General features: G+C 34.4%; 2 protein-coding genes across 2 annotated transcripts; both read right to left on the bottom strand.

The window, feature by feature from the left end:
• Window positions 1-451: 451 nt before the first annotated feature.
• Window positions 452-4,675, bottom strand: LOC108223949 (bifunctional nuclease 1). Its single transcript, XM_017398426.2, has 11 exons — window positions 4,444-4,675; window positions 3,273-3,572; window positions 2,637-2,807; window positions 2,353-2,402; window positions 2,194-2,250; window positions 2,015-2,080; window positions 1,848-1,922; window positions 1,497-1,612; window positions 1,217-1,308; window positions 794-849; window positions 452-632 (listed from the first exon to the last, which is right to left on the bottom strand). Exons 2-10 carry the CDS (start codon window positions 3,565-3,567, stop codon window positions 797-799), a joined length of 975 nt encoding a protein of 324 aa, XP_017253915.1. The 5' UTR covers window positions 3,568-3,572; window positions 4,444-4,675; the 3' UTR covers window positions 452-632; window positions 794-796.
• A 1,830-nt stretch (window positions 4,676-6,505) lies between these two features.
• LOC108224092 (cyclin-T1-5) lies at window positions 6,506-19,382 on the bottom strand. The gene is made up of 7 exons (XM_017398642.2): window positions 19,198-19,382; window positions 17,020-17,345; window positions 16,293-16,374; window positions 15,792-15,926; window positions 15,540-15,715; window positions 15,277-15,419; window positions 6,506-7,914 (listed from the first exon to the last, which is right to left on the bottom strand). The coding sequence occupies exons 2-7, from the start codon at window positions 17,247-17,249 to the stop codon at window positions 7,145-7,147; spliced, it is 1,536 nt and encodes a 511-aa protein (XP_017254131.1). The 5' UTR covers window positions 17,250-17,345; window positions 19,198-19,382; the 3' UTR covers window positions 6,506-7,144.
• Between the last annotated feature and the right edge of the window lie 264 nt (window positions 19,383-19,646).

Genomic DNA, 19,646 nt, shown 5'->3' with positions numbered 1-19,646 from the left:
TTAATCTGGATCCTTGAAATAGAGATCCGGTCGGATCTGGAAGTGTTTGTTGTAAAAAACCTGTCCCTGGCAGGGACCAGGACCCTTGTATTTTTCCCTAAGAGAAGCGTTCTTTATGTTATTTTCCTTCTCGAAGGGTTCTCTTATTACTCTTTCACACTTTTTTAAGTATACCTGAGGTTCTGTCTACATAACAATGTCATCTGCCTTAATTCTCCTCGTCAACTTGCAGAATGAAATATTCATATGAGAAATTTAGCATAGCAGAGCATTTCAGAGTTTATATATTTAAAGAGAAGAAATATAACTGGAACTGCAGGAGCCACATGGATAGTAGGGGTCTATTATCTCCTTGGAGGGAAGGAGTCATTGGGTTGAAGATGCTCATTTTATAAAAAGATATCAAGATGCCACAAACAAGAGTAGATTAATGGGAGTAACAAAGTAGAAGTTGAAGCAATCAACTGGATGTAACATCAAACAGCAGCACTAAAACATGTCCGTCATATGAAGATTATTTACAAAATATTCACAATCATCTTACATATACATTAATATATATACTTTTATAGTTAATTTGCTGAGGAAGCAGGTACTCTGAAATATGGGTTCTATGTACAAATTCTTTGGTCCTGCATACATCGTAGAAGCAGATAGGTATATAAGTTAGTCACTTTCAAATCAAAGGCACATCTGAGGTGTATAGAAATAAGCATAAACCCCTTTAATGTAGCTTTCAACAACAATATACAGAACCTAAAAGCTAAAAAGACAAAACTATACAAAACTATACCTGCTAAGCCCAATTTTTCTTTGATCTGAATTGGCTAAGTTTATCCCGCCACTGAGCTGTAAGACAGCATCAAAAACCTTGTTAAAATTTTACATACCAAAAAATATATATTGTGGACTTCGCCAGTGTTCTCACTCAGCAATTTTTTTATTTTTTATTTTAAAAAACACAGATACTCAAGTGCCAAAGCATCAAGTTAAACGTACAAAATGCAAAAACTATATGAACCAAAGGTGTCTAAAATAGCATGATTTCTATCTATAAAAAACAAATGAAGACTCATTTATAGGACAGGACTCAGGAGATATTACTTTTACATTTGATGTTTGACGAATTTGAAAACCCTAAATATTCCCCTGACTGAACAGAGACAAGTGGACCAAATAGAAGATGTAGAAGTTCCAAAAAGATGCGAAAACTTACCAGCATCAGTGTAGCGTTCCTCAATAGCAGCTTTCAGCATGTTGCGCACAAGATCGAATTCCTTTGTTTCAACACAAGGCTGGCCATTGGGCCTGAAACCATAGTATACATCTTAGGAAAAGAAATTATCAGCTAAAGTTTAATTCCTTCATTCCCAATTGCTGCCAAAGGTAATTTTTACTGTGAATCCTTTAATTCTTTCAACAATCGTTTTTAAGGAAGCATACTTATGGCCCTTTAGCAATTTGTCAATGCTCAAGTCGATACTATGTGACCATACCTGTCCAGTTCTGTGAATAGTAAGCCATCTGAAGAACCAGGAATTGAAATTTTTGCTGGCTCGATTATTTTCATTCCATCACTATATGCCAAAAACTTGTTTACTTGTATTGGCACCTGAAAACATAAAATAATTTTTTTAAAAAAAAGATTAAGTTGATAGCTCTGTTTTACTAATCATTTTCTCCTGGCTCGTGTATAAGATATATATCCTTTAGCTAAAAACATAGACATTATCTCATATTTGTTGGTGTGACTAGAAGACCTGCTAGTCTACCACAAATGCACATATGCAAAAAAAAAAAAATAATAAATAAAAAAAATTGGCATATGCATGTATAAACGAAGGTACCTTGCATCTTACAGCAATGTTGATTGCATCCGAAGGTCTAAGATCAAAGCTAATACTTTCTTTTTCATCATCCAACTGAGGTCAGAACATCAAATGTTAGATAATCATATTTTCAAAAACAATGTCATGAAATCAAAATGAAATGGAAGTGTGTTATAGGAGTTTGCCTTTGTTAAGTACAGACGTGAAAAATATGCCTCATGTATTCTCTTTGTGACTCGAACAAGTTTCACCTGTAAAATACATAAAAAATGATTCATCAAATGAATTGCAATAATGTTCTTTTTCTTATGTAAGATAATATTATCTCTAGTGCCAGAGCTTGAGCTTTGGCGAAAGAACTTACTGCATATCCCATCTTGTCAATCATTTCTTTAACAACTTGATACATTGTAGGCCTAGCCTGATAAAACACAGAATCAAAATTTGAGTTTATACATCAACTTTAAAGCCAAAACATGAAAACTGACACCAGAGAAGCTTTAGTGATACAAGTAACACGTACAATGTGGACGCTGCGCATGGCTGCCATCAGCAGTGCACTTGGCATCTCCACTGCAATACAGAGCAAGTGATTTAAAGAAAATTAACCTTAGGATGCCTTTGGGAACATATATTTCATGTCAAATTTTGGTTTCAAATGACATAATTTGAGGTGTCATTTCAAATTCTCGGCTTTATACTAATATTCTAAACATGTCATTTGATCAAATCCAGAATTATTTATTAAAACATAGAAAATAAAATATTCCCTATTTTGAAAAGAATATGAAGGCAACGAAAACATACAAACAATAATAGGAAGTAGTAGACCAGTCCCATCTTCCATTTTTAGCACAATTGCAGGATGAGGAGCATAATCAGGAAGATGCCCTCCATGAGGGTTGTTATGGGCACATCTTAAATGCCTACCATCTCTCATCTTGATCATGAAACCATCTGCACTGCTCTTCACCTCAACTGTGTTGGAAAAAGGTGAAACATGCTTATCAACTATTTGCCATTTGTATATCGCTTCACATATTGACTACAAAGCACTAAACTTTAGGCAAAATGCATTAAACTGGTTTACAACAATGGAACTTAAACGCAAAAGCCACATGATACTTACAGTAAGTTGCAAAACTATGATAAACTTTCTAGTGCAATATGTAAGGCTCCTCTGTAACAACTGGATTTGGAATTTTCTTTGACTAAATCCATGTTAATACAACACATAAATTGCATTAAGTGGTCATTCATAAGATCAAGTTGTCACCATTTGTTTCAGTATTCCACCTCAAAAGTAAAACAGAATAAATTATCCACAATTGGAAGAGGCCAGAAAAACTAAAAATTACAAGTTCAATGTTATTTCTGTGTAACAGCACATGTGGGATTCTGTTCTAAAGAATATGGCATACTCATGTACAATTAAGAACTCACCAGCTTCAACAACACTGGAGTTCACATAATCTGCATCATTTTCATTAAAATTTTCAGCCGTACTACCATTACCATTGGACGATGAGCTGAAACTACACTTCACTACCTTGCCCTTCTGGAATCGCGGTTGATTGCCCACATTAATCCTGCTGCCATTGAACCCTTTGAACCCCCAGAATCCACTTCTAAGAACTCTATTTTTCATTAAAGGTCCATTTATAGGTAGCTTATAAGCTCCAGTCTGTTTTGCATGGACTGTTGCAGGGCAAATAACAGGTCCTTGTACAGAACTCATTGTTCCTGTGAGTATATCACAAAACATACAGGATTAAAGCTTTTCCGTGCAATAATATATTGGAGCAACAAGAAATCAGTACAATAGCAGAGAAACCTCTACACAAATACTTCAACAATATTTTTTTGCCCTTAATTAGTTCAATATATCCGACAGAGACCGTATCCAAGTTAACATAATTACATATAACAGTACCGCAAAACTGACACAGGAACTACTTAAATTATCAACAAACCATCCTATGATACATCCTAAATCTAATTACATGAACCGTCCATATAATTATGGCGTTAATATATCATGATCGGAAAGCTCCATATAATCACATAAAACATCATCCGGTTTTATTTATTTGAAGATCATGAAAATTAAATATATTAAATCAATTTACAGACCTGAAGATCAAAGCTCTTGTGCTAGTAGTTTCAGACCTATAGCTGACCGGTGTGGCTACTCCACGGAATAAATTTAACTAGGTCAAATGTGCGAAAAGAGATTTTTACTTGAGTACGCATTGAAGCAAATACATCAACAACCTTTTCGCCTAAGCACTCCGAAACATTCACATTCGATAGAGTACTTTTCAATCAATACACAATTGCAAGTTACATCATCAACTGTTTAGAATCAATATACATACAACAGAATTAAAACAATCATCATCAAAGCAATCACTTAAAATATCCGTAACCTAACTAGATGATCTAACAAAAAAGTCAATAACAAAGCAAACAGTGTGATCTGTTAACCTATCATTATCATAAACAACTCTAAATAGTTGCACAACTTAATTCAAATAAAAATGATCAAAAAGTGAGTAAATTGAAACTGATCACAATAAAAACAATCAATTAAATAGAAAAACAGAAAATAAACCTGAGATCAAACAGAGACTAGTCCTTGATGATGATTATGATGATGATAAATGAAGAGATGTGTAGAGGAAAGATAAAGATGAAGATAAAGTTAAGTGTGCGTATACATGGTGATGGTGTTATTATATGTATTATTTAGACAGAGTGAAAGAGAAGACGGATAAAGAGGAGAGGAGAAATGTTGTGTGGGTGTGAGGAGCAAGGAGGATAAGAGATTTTTTTAAGCTGCCTTTCGTATTTATACACACTGACAGAGACATTTATATTACTATATTAGATTAAACACAAGCAATAATTTCGCAACTAGTTTTCGTTTCGTTTTTCGAAAATCTTGAAATAAAAGTTTTTGATTTTAAAATAAAATATTTATACAAGTTATTTTTAACACTTTCGTCAGAATATGATAAATGTAACTATAGTACACTTTAAGAAATTACACGGGAATAGTTTGGTTGGCGTCTTTCTACTATGATATATACATCTCGTTCACTACAATTTCATACTTCATATTTTATGTGTCCCAATGAATTCTGAACGTTATTTTTTAACACGTTTATTAGAACTCTTTTAAATTTAAAGTATAATACTTTAACAAATATAATTGATCTACAAACTAAAAAATAAATAATTGTGCCGGTCGGATTTTGGAAGTATAAACTAGAAGGTAGGCTTTTAAAGTTATATTGAAATTATAAGTGAACTTGTACTACTTATATTTTACAAGTGGAGTACCGAGAAACCGAGAAAGTAAATTCATATTTTTCTGTCTGTGCAGCACTTTTGACGATATATGGTGTAATTAGGTTCGAAAACCCACTATTAGAACTTAGCACAAACAGAACAAAACTCCACTATTAGAACTTAGATATCGGACGCTTAGCTGTTAAATGATGATCTCAAATTCTCAATCATTGGAAGTTAGGATTCCTTGCAGGACTTGATGATTTCATGTAAAAAGTATGGCATGCATTTGAGTTCAGTACGTAGTGAATTCGTGAACTTAAACGTGTAAAGTGTTTTCACGAATCGCAGCCAAGTTGTTGCTACAAATGCATTCACTTATTTCAAAATCTAATTTCATGCTTCACTGAAAAAAGTTAATACCCAGATTCCCTCTGATTAAGAAAAAAAAGACAGAATTGTGATTAAAAAGTGATCGAACAGTGAAATAATTAAAAGTATAATGGTTGGCTATATTGATCGGCTAAATTTAGTATTTGTTTGATCGGCTAAAAGCTGCTGTTCAGAAAAGTTGCTTTTAGATTTACCAAACAGTTTCTCACCTGCTTTTCAGCAAAAAAACTGTTGTTGCTGCGCAACTCCCAAACAGCACCTTATTATGTAAAGTTTTTGCTAAGGAGACATCTATGTGTTCCAATGGGATTATGTATAATTGTGTTTGTGTAAAATTATACCTAAGGGCTCACTTGGTTCGACAAATATAGCAAACCAAACATGGTTAGCTATATGTTTTTGCTAAGGAGCGGTTGGTTGGAGTTGTACACTTTTTAGATAATCTTTATAAGTGCTATCTAGATGCCACTTAGACGATTTTAGCTAAGGGGTTTTTGGGGTTAGAAATGCTCTAATTTGAAATGATTATTCTAAAATTTCGTTCAGGAACATGTATATTATTTGGAATCTTCAAATTTAAATAATATAGTTTGAGCGGCCATTTCAAGTTTTGGAATGATTTGGAAAAATAAATAAGAAGTCTGGGTTTATTAAAATTTTTACTTTGTTAATCTGCTAATATTAGTGTTCAATAATAAGCAATTGAACTAGTGATTTCAATCCAAAAAACTATTTGTCAAAAAATTACCTAGAAGAGTTATTTGAATTAAAGGTTTGACACAAATCCAATTAAAATATAAACAAAATTAAACAAACAGCTATTTATCAAACAAACAATTTCATGAGCTACAATCATTAATTACACCAATTACCAGAGTGAGTACCCCAAAACTGATGTACTTTCTTTCTCGAATTATGTTGGATGTTTATTGTGTTTTACTTTGTAAAAGTAATATCAGCATTTTTCACGAGTTCTAAGACTCCAAAAGTTACAAACTAAAATTTCTTAGAAAAACTTCCCCCAACTTGAAAAGAAAATACAGTGTTGGTAAGAAACGCTAGAAATGTTATTTTCAAGTCTACAGACTACAAAAGCAATGTCAAACAGGCTTCAACTTTATATTCAAGACCCGGCAATCAGAAAATTGAGGATCCAGACCTGTTGCCTTGCAAGAAAGGCCTCCAGAAGATCATAACCCAAGTAGAAATTCACCCCCAAGTCATTGCGCCTAAGTCTAAATATTACGCCTTCCAGATACATTTTTATCAAGTCATTTTCTTCAAGCACAAAACTTCATTTTCCTCCAATTTTTCAGTGTTCAGCGAAAAATTACCTGCAACTTCTCCCCTACAACTTCTCCCTTGTTTCGCCAAATATTAACATCATCCCTATACTCCTTAGCAGGGTTCATAAATCCCATCGTCACATTGGCATCAAGTAAAACTTGAACCTTAACTTGAAACAATGGGACTACCTCCATATTCAGATATACTATGTTCAATTACAACCTAATATTTGCATTGTTCTTTTGAAAGAAAATTGAGGGCAATTTTCCCCTCGAGACTATAGAATGTATATAGCCAGGGTGTATATGCAAGTTCTATTCTTATTACAAAACTACATATATTTATAACTTCCTCTGCTTATCTGTATTGGCAGACTCCAGTTGTATGCCGTTCTCAAGCTCCCTCTCAATCCAGGCTTCACTATCCATCATCTCCTTACCCTCGTCCTCCAATAACTTCCTGCTTGCAATCATATCTCGTTTCCTCTTCCTAAGCTCTTTTATTCTGTCAAGGTTAATCTTAGAACTACTGCTTTCAATGGAAACTATCTTGCAACTCAAATTAACATCTGATTTTTCTCTCACAGGCTGATCGTCACAATCTTCCACTACACTATCCGCGCTGCCACAATCACTTGCCTGACAATGTACCTTTGTTTCTTTCAAGGGATCCGGAACATTACTGCAGGCAATTTTTTCGTTGCATTTGGACAACACAGGATCATGGAGCCCTACACCACTTGCCATTGATACTGAAATGCCAGAATTGTGTGAGCCACTTAGTGCACCTGCTCGTGGGCTACCGGACAATTCTTTTACAGTAACAGGGGATGAATAAAGGCTTGTCTCTTTTTCAGAATCCTTGACTTCACAGGATACTTGCTTTTTGTCGCACTTGGATGATACAGAGATTGAATCATTAAGCCGTGCATTCTCTGAAGTTTTCAAGACAGAGGAACCTGAAGCAACAGGGCCATTTAAAGTGCATGAATCCTGGCTACTGGACAACGCCTTTTTCTCAGTAATCTTAGGAGCATTCCCCTTGCCACGCACAGATGGCTGGGCAATTTGCTGATTTCGTTCCAATACTCTCATCATCTGTTGCACAACCTCTGAACGAATGAAACAAACCAAAGTGAGACAAAAAAAAAAGTGATATCACTACCAGAGTACCACAACTACAACAAACAAAAGAACACATAGAGCAAAAACATTTTATAATACTTAGAATATTTCAGGACTAACAAAGATTCTTATTATAACTTAACGAGAAGTGATAAAAATGCTTGATCAGTAATTCCTGATATGCCACAATCATTTAGAGGATCAACAAATTTTCTGCTGCGTAAAAAGTCAAACTAGAATAAGCTGAGTATCATATTATCGGAGCAAGTAGTAGGCAACACAACAATAGGTTGCAGTAAATTGACTTGAGGTTTCGGTATTATATCCCAATACCGTGTTTGTGGTCCTAACCATGGCTGTAACATGAGTTTAAAATAAGCCTCCTCTATTTGTTTTCAGGACTAATTATATTTCTATATTATATAAATAATTAGTGTTGGGAACACTAATTATTTCTCTTTACTAATTAAACAATAGTGCAACTACATAGAAACATTCAACAATTATTCTAATATTATGCAATATTCATGTATATAAACACAAATATAGGAAACCAGTTGATAAAAATAATTATATATATAATTACAGTTCCACACATAATATCAAATAGAATAAATAATAATCCCAGAAAAACAAATATATAATATATATAAAAGAAAAACTTTAATACTAAAATACAAATAATAAAATATCAAAAGTGACCCATGCTTTGCACAGGATATAATATATACTTAATTTAAAGAGGTGATAATTATTGATGGATGACAGTTAGGATCACAGACAACTTATCTTCAAACAATAGGTAGAATCATGACGTGTGTGCAAATAAACCAATGTATCATTGTATCCTCTGAATCGAGATTACAACTATTTATATTCGTAGGTCTTAAAAATTGGGGAACAAGTAAAATCCTAATAAATAAACTGATTCTGATAAATGAACACCATCATCACAAGGAAAAACAAGGCAATAAATATATTTTGGCGCAGCATCCCGAAGGTAAAGCACAATAAAATATTCATGGCTACCACTCCATGGTATATCAACTACCGGATAACCATTGTATAAAAAAGCCATACAAACTTTTCTTCAAGTAACTACAAAGAGACCATGAAAAAAAAACTAGGCATACAAAGGCACACCTTAGACTTGGCCCAAACAAAAAGGTGCACAACTGAAATGCAAGGCCTAATTAACTTTTCATTACCTGAAGAGTCATGTATAATTACTTCCATAAAAAGGAAAACATATAACTATTTGTAAAAGGGTGAAAAACTTAGAAAAGGGGGAGTTTGGAAGCTTTTATATTACACATGTTACATTTTTCAGGCGATTGCGAAAAAGAAACAGAAAGTAATCCATCTACAAGCCATATTGCCACCCAAATAGTGAAGATCAAGAAATTTGTTAAACAAAAACATCAATAATTACAACCTAAGTAAAAAAGCTTAATACATAAAATCTCACCTAAACTCTATTTTCTTTCTTTAACCATCTCACAAGGAATGACACTTAAATGAAAATCTAGAACTCCTGTAACAGAAATTTTTCACAGCTTCAGGTTCATACTCAGAGATACAACTTTACCATGTGCCCGGTAAATTCACCAGCAAGGTAAATCCAGGGTTATTAAATGCAATACGCGCATCTAAGTGCAAATACCTCCTGGAGTCCTGGGGCATAACCTCAACGCCCGATGCGACAGAATTCATCAAAGGCAAATAAATGTACACATATACATGGTATATAATGCAAAATATTATAATATTTTAAGATATTAAGGCATTTATAAGCAAAACTATATTGTTATACATGATAAAGCAACCAATTTTATCATCATATAAATTCAAGTCCAGAACAATCCAAAGCATAACAAAAAAAATGCAAAGTTGTCCATTGTTCTTCCTCTTCTTCATCAAGATACATAATCATCTTCATCACTATTATGATTCAGATTCTCAAGAGTGCATCACAAATCAACATACTTGGGCTTTAGCAGTTAGCAATCAGTATGTACTATAAGTATTTTTATTTTTGAGAGTAGTATATACTATAAGTTGATATGTATTACATACAAGTATATGTATAATACTTGATTAGTATTAGAAGTATAAGAAATGAATGTATTACAATAAATTAGATTAGTACAGGAAAAAAAAATCAGTATACAAGTAATTTTAACCATACTGATATACAGAAGAAAGATGTATCGATATACAAGAATCTTATATATGTATATGTGTGTATATGTGCAAGAAGCAGTATAAGGGAGAAGAAAGAAAGAATATTAGAAGACCCTCTTCTTAAAAAAAACAACCACTTCCTTCGGCGCTTTCTGCACTGTCCTTAAGCCCTCAACACATACAGATGCGAGCGCTTCAGTGAAGTTGCGCGTCTCCGAAGAAAAGCGCTTCGAGTGCTCATTATCTCTATGCTTCTTGCATATGCACGCTTTCAAGAACACTGAGTAATCTTGTTCTCCGAAAGGAACTTTTAAGATGTAAGCATGACACCACAATCGTGATGTCATCGGTAGGGACGTAGGGTCTGCTGTTAACACTTAGGAACCAAGTTTTACATCCTATAAGAAAAGATGCAGCAGCCCCTTATTCTAATATAACTGATCCATACAAATAAACACACTCTGCCCTCTTCTCCCTGTTCTACGCACTGCAGCATACATACATACTGTTCTATTATTCTATCATATACATATATGTAAGTATATATTTGTAAGATGGTATCAGGGCTGGTCCTTAAAGGACAGTAATTATCTGTCCAGAGCTTGAGTTCTTTAAGAAGAACAAACTATTATAAATCAGCTCCGTTCCGCCAGAAACCCAGAAACTTCCAAACCAAAAATCTCCAATCAAGCCAAAAAATTACAAGCTGTAGACAACCCACCAGTTGTTCCCTGGCCGACAAAAACTCAGCCACAAGCCCACACACTACCCTGATTCATCACACTCCCACTGGTCAGCCTCAGCAATGGTTCTCGAGGGAATTCTTCTTGCCTTCTTCAGCATAGACCTCATGTAGTAACATCTCTCCCATCTAGTTCTGTCACTATAAACATGTATGTGTGTTTGTGTGTTTACGTATTAATGGTTGGGAAGTTTTTTACAGGGACTGTTAGCTGGCACATCATATACACGTATGAGTTGTATTTTGTTTATACACTAGTCTGGACTTAGATTATACTCAGATTGGGCTTGATAGCAGTAGTAATGTCTTCTGGTTAAGGTTTGTTTTTCGGGTGTTTATCTTTATAAATATACTATGTCTGATACAGTAGATACTTCCGAAACAAGCCTATAAATTGATGAAATATATCATTGGAAAGGCCAAGCAACCTAAGGAGAGGGATGCATGTTTTGATGATTGGGAATCTGAAAATGTCATGGTTTGTTCATGGTTGTTAGTCTATGGAGGTACATATTCACAAAAACCACATCTTTATTGATAAAGCAGAAATAAAATTCTCTCATTCAGACTTATTCCTTCTCTGGAAATGGAAATGTGGCCAAGCTTTACAGGCATGAAATTCTCTCATTCGGACTTATCCCTTCTATGAAAATGGAGCCAAGCGGGGTGCAGTAAATCGTTAGATATGTGCTTTGATTCAACAAGATCAAACACTGGCCTCGTATTATTCAGGGCTCACATCACTACGTCATTACACTATATTTGAGTGGCAACATCTTCAGGAGAAATATCAAAAAATACTGAGCAAAGAAAGGGTGATGAAATTTCTTGATGGACCATGTGCTCATATGATTGTATCAAAAACCAATTTATTGGACGGGTTCCTTTCCCAAATGTTGAGGATGCATATGCTTGTGTTCGATTAGAGGCAAGTCAAAAGCTAGATAGATTCCAGCGGCTCTTATGGGAGGACTTGTTTACACCACAATCATGAAAATTGCAATATATTCTGCACCTTAACATCAAGATTCGGGGACAAAAAGGGCATAGTCGAGGTGGCAACCGAGGTCTCTCATACACCACATACACAAGCATACAATTTGATGTCTATCTACAATTTGATGTCTATCATGGGGCATCAAGCAGTGTCTGAATATGGTTCTTCTCCATTAATAAGGAAAATAACAATTCTTCATAATTGAACACTTTCCGTCAGTTCATGTGAACACTGCTCCCCAAAAACCCACATCTAATTCTGCTCATGCTGGTTGGTATTTCTTGTCATTTACCTCTAATAAATGTCCCTAGACATGAGACATGGAGCATCATCCCACATGACTACAACTTGTAGCTCCCTAGAGTCATACCATTGTGAAATAGGAAATATTTGTGTTGCCATTGGAGCCATGGCACCTATTCACGGCCATGGCACTACTCGCTGTCTCTCATCAGTATTCCGTCCTTGACTACAAACTTACTATATGTTCCTGAAAATCTCAATATTTTTTTCCTTCTCATTGCATATTTGCATGTTTTCAGGATCTAGACAAGTAAGGTCCTTGGTGTGCTGAAGTGGTAACTGGACGCTATTTTTCCATCTGCGAGTTTGCAAATTACCAGGTTTCATCCAAATCAAATCATGTTTCAGAGTCCTTGCATCAAAGGCATATATGAGTGAGCTATCCATTTTTTGGTGTTTTATCACATCTCTCCTCGAAGTTGGCAAAAAAATTGTAAAAGGCAAGAATTTTCTTGTAAACCATGTGAACAAAACATATAAGGTCATGTTACCTATTTAGAAATAAAAGAAAGTTTACTTTTCATACCGATGTTTGGACTCCATTTAGACATCCTATGATAGATATAGGTGGTTTGTTGTATTTGTTGATTGTCATTCTCGCCTTAAGTAAATCTTCTTAAAACTTAAAAGTGAAGTATTTGTGTGTTTCACGTCCTTTTACCCCATGATACAGACATAATTTAAACAATTTAACGTCTCTGTTAACATTCTTCAAAGTGATCTTTATACAAATGTAACAAACCATTTAGATCTTATTTAGTCACATGTATTATTCATCAAAATACATGTGCTAGAACCTCTGAGCAAAATCAGATTGCCAAAAACAAAATTGGTCACTTAAAGCAGGTAGTACAATCTCTCGTGTTAATTTTGCATGTCCCCGCATATCTTTGGGGCAAAAAACTCCATGTTCAACAATTCAGAACTCCATTGTCCTTTGTTCCACAATACATTGTCTTTTGTTCCACATCCTCCCCCACGTTTTAGAAGTGAGCCAATTGATCTAATGATATTTGACAAGCTAGATTTGATCACATATTCTACATGGAAAAATCATGATATCGCCACTCTAATTCTGACCTCGAGACATATCCTACACCTCCTATAACTAATCCTGATAACAGTACCACTCTTGATCCCACTCTTAATCTTCCTATAGCCATTAGAAAGGGTACACACTCTTGTACTAACCACACTATCACAAACTTAGTTCCTATAATGCAATTATCTCCTTCACTAGCTTTTCTGTCATCCTTGTCTTAGTATTTGCATTCCACATACCAGGCACGATGCTTTATGTGATCCTAAATATAAAATATTGTGACACTTGCAACAAAACATATATAATTGTAGATGTTAAACGAAGACGCTTCGGACTTCGAGATAAAAGTCTTAAGAAAACTACAATATTAATATCCTTGGCATTGAAGTCTAAAGTATACACTTGACCTTCCAAGTGAACCATGTATGTTGGGATGTAGACCCGTAAATCCTACAATAGAAGCAAATCGTAAGCTTTGTAGAGATGCTAGTGACATTGTCGATAGATTTCAATATCTTGAGATTAGTTGGACGGCTATCTACCTCGACCACACACAAGGCCAAATATAGCGTCTGCAATGGAGTTGTGATCAAGTACATGCATGATCCTTGTCAACCTCATTTAAGATTGATTGTCATTTTACCAAAGATCAATAATGATATCATTAGTATCTAATTTGTGAAATCAAAAGATCAAGTAGCTGATGTGTTAATTAAGGGATTAGGAGAAAAAAAATGCTACATCCGCTTATTGGCAAGTTGGTCATGGTTGTTAAGATGTAAGCATGACATGTCATGACATCACAATCATGACGTCATCAACAAGGTTTACTTGTTTACCGTTAACAGCTTAGGAACAGTGCAACAACCTCTTACTGTAATACAACGGGACTATACAAATAAACACACTTTGCCATCGTCTCCCTGTTATATACACTTGATACACTAGAGCGTACATAGATATATAGGGGACGTTTCGCTCATGGTTTATGAGCCCTCTTAACGGGAATGTTAACAAGAATCAGAACCTCAAGCCCATTGTTGATATTTGGATTAGCAATTTTGTTGTATGGAATAGGAATTCCTCCCACGCCCCTTAGAATACCCATTCTCATACCCTTCATTCTTGATTCTCATTCCCACCTTCCATCCAAATGCCCCCATAATATATTCTAATATTATATCCTATATAGATATACGTGTGTACACATTTGTAAGAGGAACCTTGTAAAAACTAGAAAGTAGAAGTGGTTAAAGTGATATTCGAAAAAATAATATAAAGTTTCATTTGAGAATCTACCAGATATACAACCACCAGACAGATATCCTATCCAATGTATTGATTAAAAGCCTGAGCTCTAAGGATCTGCAGAGAACCTTAAGTTAATATATGATTAATATTACTGTCTGCTAAATACTTCACAAGTATAAACAGGAGGTAAATTTGCATAAACAAGCAGCACAATGTTATTTATAAACACACCATTCATTAAATGCCAACCACCTCACTCCACCTTACATTATGCACCATACATGCTTCTTGGGTTCAACAATTCTAGCCGTATTACAAAATGCTTGCAAGCATCACAAATGAATGAATTAGATAGATAAGCTCTATGTTTACATACTAGAATGTTGCCTGCTTGTCTTGCCAATGTGATTAGCTGTAGTCTATTCTAAAGATAATTCCCAAACCAGCCCCACATCAAAGTTAAACACATAGATGCGCAGGAAAAGCAAGCAAAGCAAACTTGCACATATTATTAGGCACCACTCAGGGGAGGGCAGGAAGAAGTACAGTTTCAACCACTAATATAGCCATTTTCTGTTCTAAAATATGAAAAAAGCACATATTATTAGGCACCACTCAGGAGGAGGGCAGGAAGAAGTAGAGTTTCAACACTGATATAGACATTTTCTGTTCTACAATATGACAAAGAGTGGGGGTACACAATGGATATATCATTCACAACTTGAGAATACTGGGCTATATTATAGACAATAAAGTTACAGAAAACGATAATGCAAAACTACGACCAGTGTGAAGTATGGGACTATGGGGGATAAAGTATACAAACTAACCTTCCATGTATTTGGGTGAAATATCAAACAGCCTCCTCCAGCCCTTCGGCAAATTTACTTTCCGAATTCCAGCAGCCAAGTAGATGGAACCAGCAGCAATATACTGAGGTTTGTACTGCAAGCACAGTGTACTTGTACGCAACCTAAAGGACCCATGCACAAATTATTCAGGTCCGGAAAGAATACAACATATAAAATGTATAACAGTGGGACACAGTCTCAAAAGCTTTGTAAGTGCAAATATCCAGGCAGAGAACATTTACCAATCATTCACAAAGTTCCAGGCTACTTTTGTAAGTTCCTTATCAGATATCTCCAATTTCTTGAGAGCCCAAACAAGTGGCTTATACGGGTGTTCAATATTCATATTAAAAGCCAGTGTTGCCAGTACAAATCTCTCCCCTTTTATGATTAGTTCTTTCTGTTTATCGTATACTTCCTGTAAAATAAAAACAATAATATAACTTAATTGCAAGAGATATTAAGTTAAAAAAATATAGCTATGTCTAGCATACCTTCTGTTGTATTCTTTTAGAAGCAGACGGATCCCACTTGTACATTAATTTGTAAGCCGCAACAATGACATCATTTAGCCAACGTGATGTTTCCTCAACTTTGCAACCAAGGAACAAGCATGCAGTTGCAATAGTCTACAACCCAGTATTTGCAGAGTAGCAGATTACACTTCTTTTAACAATAAACAAGTTTCAATATAAAATCACACTGAAACCTTCAAATTAAATCTACTAGAGCACAATAGAGACATGCTCAAAATTACTATTTTCAAGGTACAAATTATTTCTTGAAGCTGTAAAGTTATTTAAAATAGATCTTTAAGACCATGTGGTTATGTATTGGTCATTTGGTCCCAAAATTATCATGTTACATATGTCCTTGTCCATGAAAATGCATGTTGTGACTATCAAATGCACCAAGAGAGGTCCACAAGTCATTGCATCTACTGAAATAAGGGCAAGCATAGCAGCTATCCAATACAACATCAAGGAAACTGGTACCTGCCAACAATTCTTTGCATGAGATTGCCTCATATAAAATCGCTGGCACATTAACAGTGCCGTTGCGATTGTCAGCTGCGGCCTGAGAGGAGAGATTAAAAGATGGAAAATCAATATCTAATCAAAATACTGAAATGCTAGCTTTTATCAAAAATAAAATTCTTGTATCTACAAATGTAGGTGTCTAAATACTGAGAGATTAGGAAAATGACAGGAGCAAGGGGTGTCTTAAAGGTATGTTCAATATGAGGTTGACCAGTAATATACAGAACTCAATCCTGAGGACCTCAAAGTCATATATGACAAAGTTCTGATATAGTACAAAAACTAGATACTCTTACGTACCGAAGAAACAATCTCATATATATATATATATATATATATATATATATATATATAATTTGGCAGCAGATATCTGGAGATTCATTAAATAGAAGCTGGAAGGACTAGGACAAAGAGCAAAAGACTTGCATAAAGGAGCAAGAACAACAAATATGGAAAATGCATCAACTTATTAATGAAGAATAAACGTGTCTTTTATTCCCAAGAAAAAGTAGAAACCAGAAGAATGTAAAGGATAACTTCGAAAGAAGCACTCACTGAGAGTGCAATAAATATACTCAAGAAAGAGGGAGCAATTAAAGGAAGACAGATGCATAACCTTTATGTATCTTCCACTTCAGATTTCATGTATTTCTCTAAATTATTACATCAACATTAAACTTACACTTTTAGCTCCATGCCAAGTTCTTGTATGAATGCACAATACAACTTGCGCAAATAAGATTCCTCATCCTCTCTAATGCCATCTTTCCTTGATGGAGAAAGCTCTTCTACTTCTTGCTTGCTAAAGTACCATCTGCGTGCATAACAATCTAAGTCTTCAGGGTTATTGATGTTGCCTAAATGTCCTGCAGTGCTGTTTAGAGAAGAATCCTCTGGCAGATTTCCTGCCATAGATTCCCTCTGCAAATACACTGCAACTCGTAAGATTTGCTGCTTTCTTATAGCTCTTGATATATAGCCAACACACCACCACCACAAACTGATAACCTGCAAACATAGCCAACATCAACCAATGACTTGGTAATATGTTCTAAACAGTGTTGATACAAATATTAAGTTATACCAAACAGCAAATACTCCCCCCGCCTCCCTTTTCCAGTGCCAGAACAAGAGAGTGTATATATATAGACTTCTGAAATTGTTAGAAGTTGTGGATTGCTAGAAGATGTTGGTGTATATATCATATTACTTATCTTTATATGAGTTTACTCAGTCTGTATACAACTACTCTGCACTAACTTGGGCATTTGGGCTCCGGGCTTGCAACCCAATATTTGTATTCCAACATTGAAACCCAAATTGATTTATATTCTATTGAGTTACAAAAGATGCCCTTATACAAATTTTAAAAGTTTATAATCAAGTTTAGCTACAGTTCCTTTTTAAAAAAATCAACTACACATGTAATATAAGATTGCTAGAATACTTGAGAGCATCTCCAGTAGAGGTTGTCAAAATAGTTGCCAACCTCTACCACATCATCTAATATATTATTATTTTATCTCATCTCTCATCCATTTCAATTATTTATCTCATCTCTCATCCATTTCACTAACATGTAATATAAGATTGCTAGAATACTTATAGTGATTTTACTGTATGAGGAAGTTGCCAACTTTGGTTGGCATTTTGTTGGCAATCATACAACTCCAATAGGTGGGCAACCAAGATTGCCATGCCATGTAGGAGTTGGCAACCCCTATAGGAGTTGCTCTAAGTGATAATAACCCAATTATTATGCATATATTGATTTAATATAATTAAATTATTTAATTTTCAACCATACAACATACAATTAGAATGATATGTAATTCATTGATTTTACATAATTAAATTAATTAACTTTCATTCATACAACATACAATTAGAATGATATGCAACTCAAATTATTTAATTACTATAAATAACTGGATCCCCCTGAATTTTCTTTTCGCGTACGACACTGCTAGAGTGGACATAATTTGCAAAACTATAGATTTCAATATATCACTTAATTTCAATATATCACTTAATTTCCTCCTTTGCCAAGGAATAACTGAGCTGGAACTTTACTATCTTACTCTCTTGTGTTGTAAAATACATTTATTGTCTTCGAATTGTACAGGGTAAGAACTGCAATAAATATAAGTATGATACTCCTATGGACGTTTGGTTACAAGAAGTGACAAAAAGGGTTAACAACACCATCATTGATTTTTCAGTTACATCAGCAACGGACACAATAACATTAAGTTTCCCACAGTAAGTATAAATCACACATATTTTTCAAAATTCAGCATATCATTCATTTTTCTCCGTGTCCTTTGACTTGCTTCCTTCACACCGTAATATTATAAATTATCTTCCAACATAGAATACATAAGAACCGCAATAATACAAATAAGATCAGACAAATCAGACAGCGGCTCAATTACAAGGAACGACAAAAAGGGTTCGAACACTCCTTTATATATTCTGTGTTCCTTTATATATTCTTCAATTACATCAGTACCGCACACAACTACATCAAATATCGAAAACATCATACCATCACTTCACATCAAGATGTATAACAATGATACACACACACATATCACAAATTGTAATGCAAATTCTATACTATTACTCAAATTCAAAACCCCATGTATTATCAACTATATACAACCAACATAAACAAATCATCAGCATTAATTAAACAAAGAGATGTTGACAACAGGAAAATTTCAAAATTAGCAATAACAAGAGTGAAACTCAATGCCATCATAACAATAGAAAAATTCAGCTTAAGAACACGCAAATATATACACACAAAGAGAATGAATCGTATCTATACAATTTGAATAGAGAGATAGTAAATTACCTGGAGCGATTATGAAGAGATTGAGATACTAGGCTTGAAAACAAAAGGGGAACAGAACACAAACCCTAGTTTGGGTATATGTATGTATGTGTAGGGTCTCTGTTCAGCTGCTCAGCTGTTAACACTGACTTGCGATAAACTGAAACATTAAACATAGTAGTATTTGTTTTATTTATTTCTATGTTAAACTAGTATTTAGGCCCGCTACGCATGGGAAATCGATGATTTTTTTGTTTATTAATACTAGTTGAGAAGCCGCGCGTTGCGGCGGCCTATAAAAATTATACTAATGATTCAAAATTAATATTTGTAGAATAAAATTAATTTGCGGCGATTTATAAAAATTATATTAATGATTCAAAATTAATATTTGTAGAATAAAATAAATTTTACATTATAAACATCTCGATGCAATACCAATATTAATATTTAAAATTGCAAAATTGGAC

This window comes from Daucus carota, chromosome 5 (genome assembly GCF_001625215.2).
Source record: "Daucus carota subsp. sativus chromosome 5, DH1 v3.0, whole genome shotgun sequence".
NCBI lineage: Eukaryota > Viridiplantae > Streptophyta > Magnoliopsida > Apiales > Apiaceae > Daucus > Daucus carota.
The sequence above is the reverse complement of the archived record's forward strand: the minus strand, read 5'-3'. Positions and strand labels throughout refer to the sequence as shown.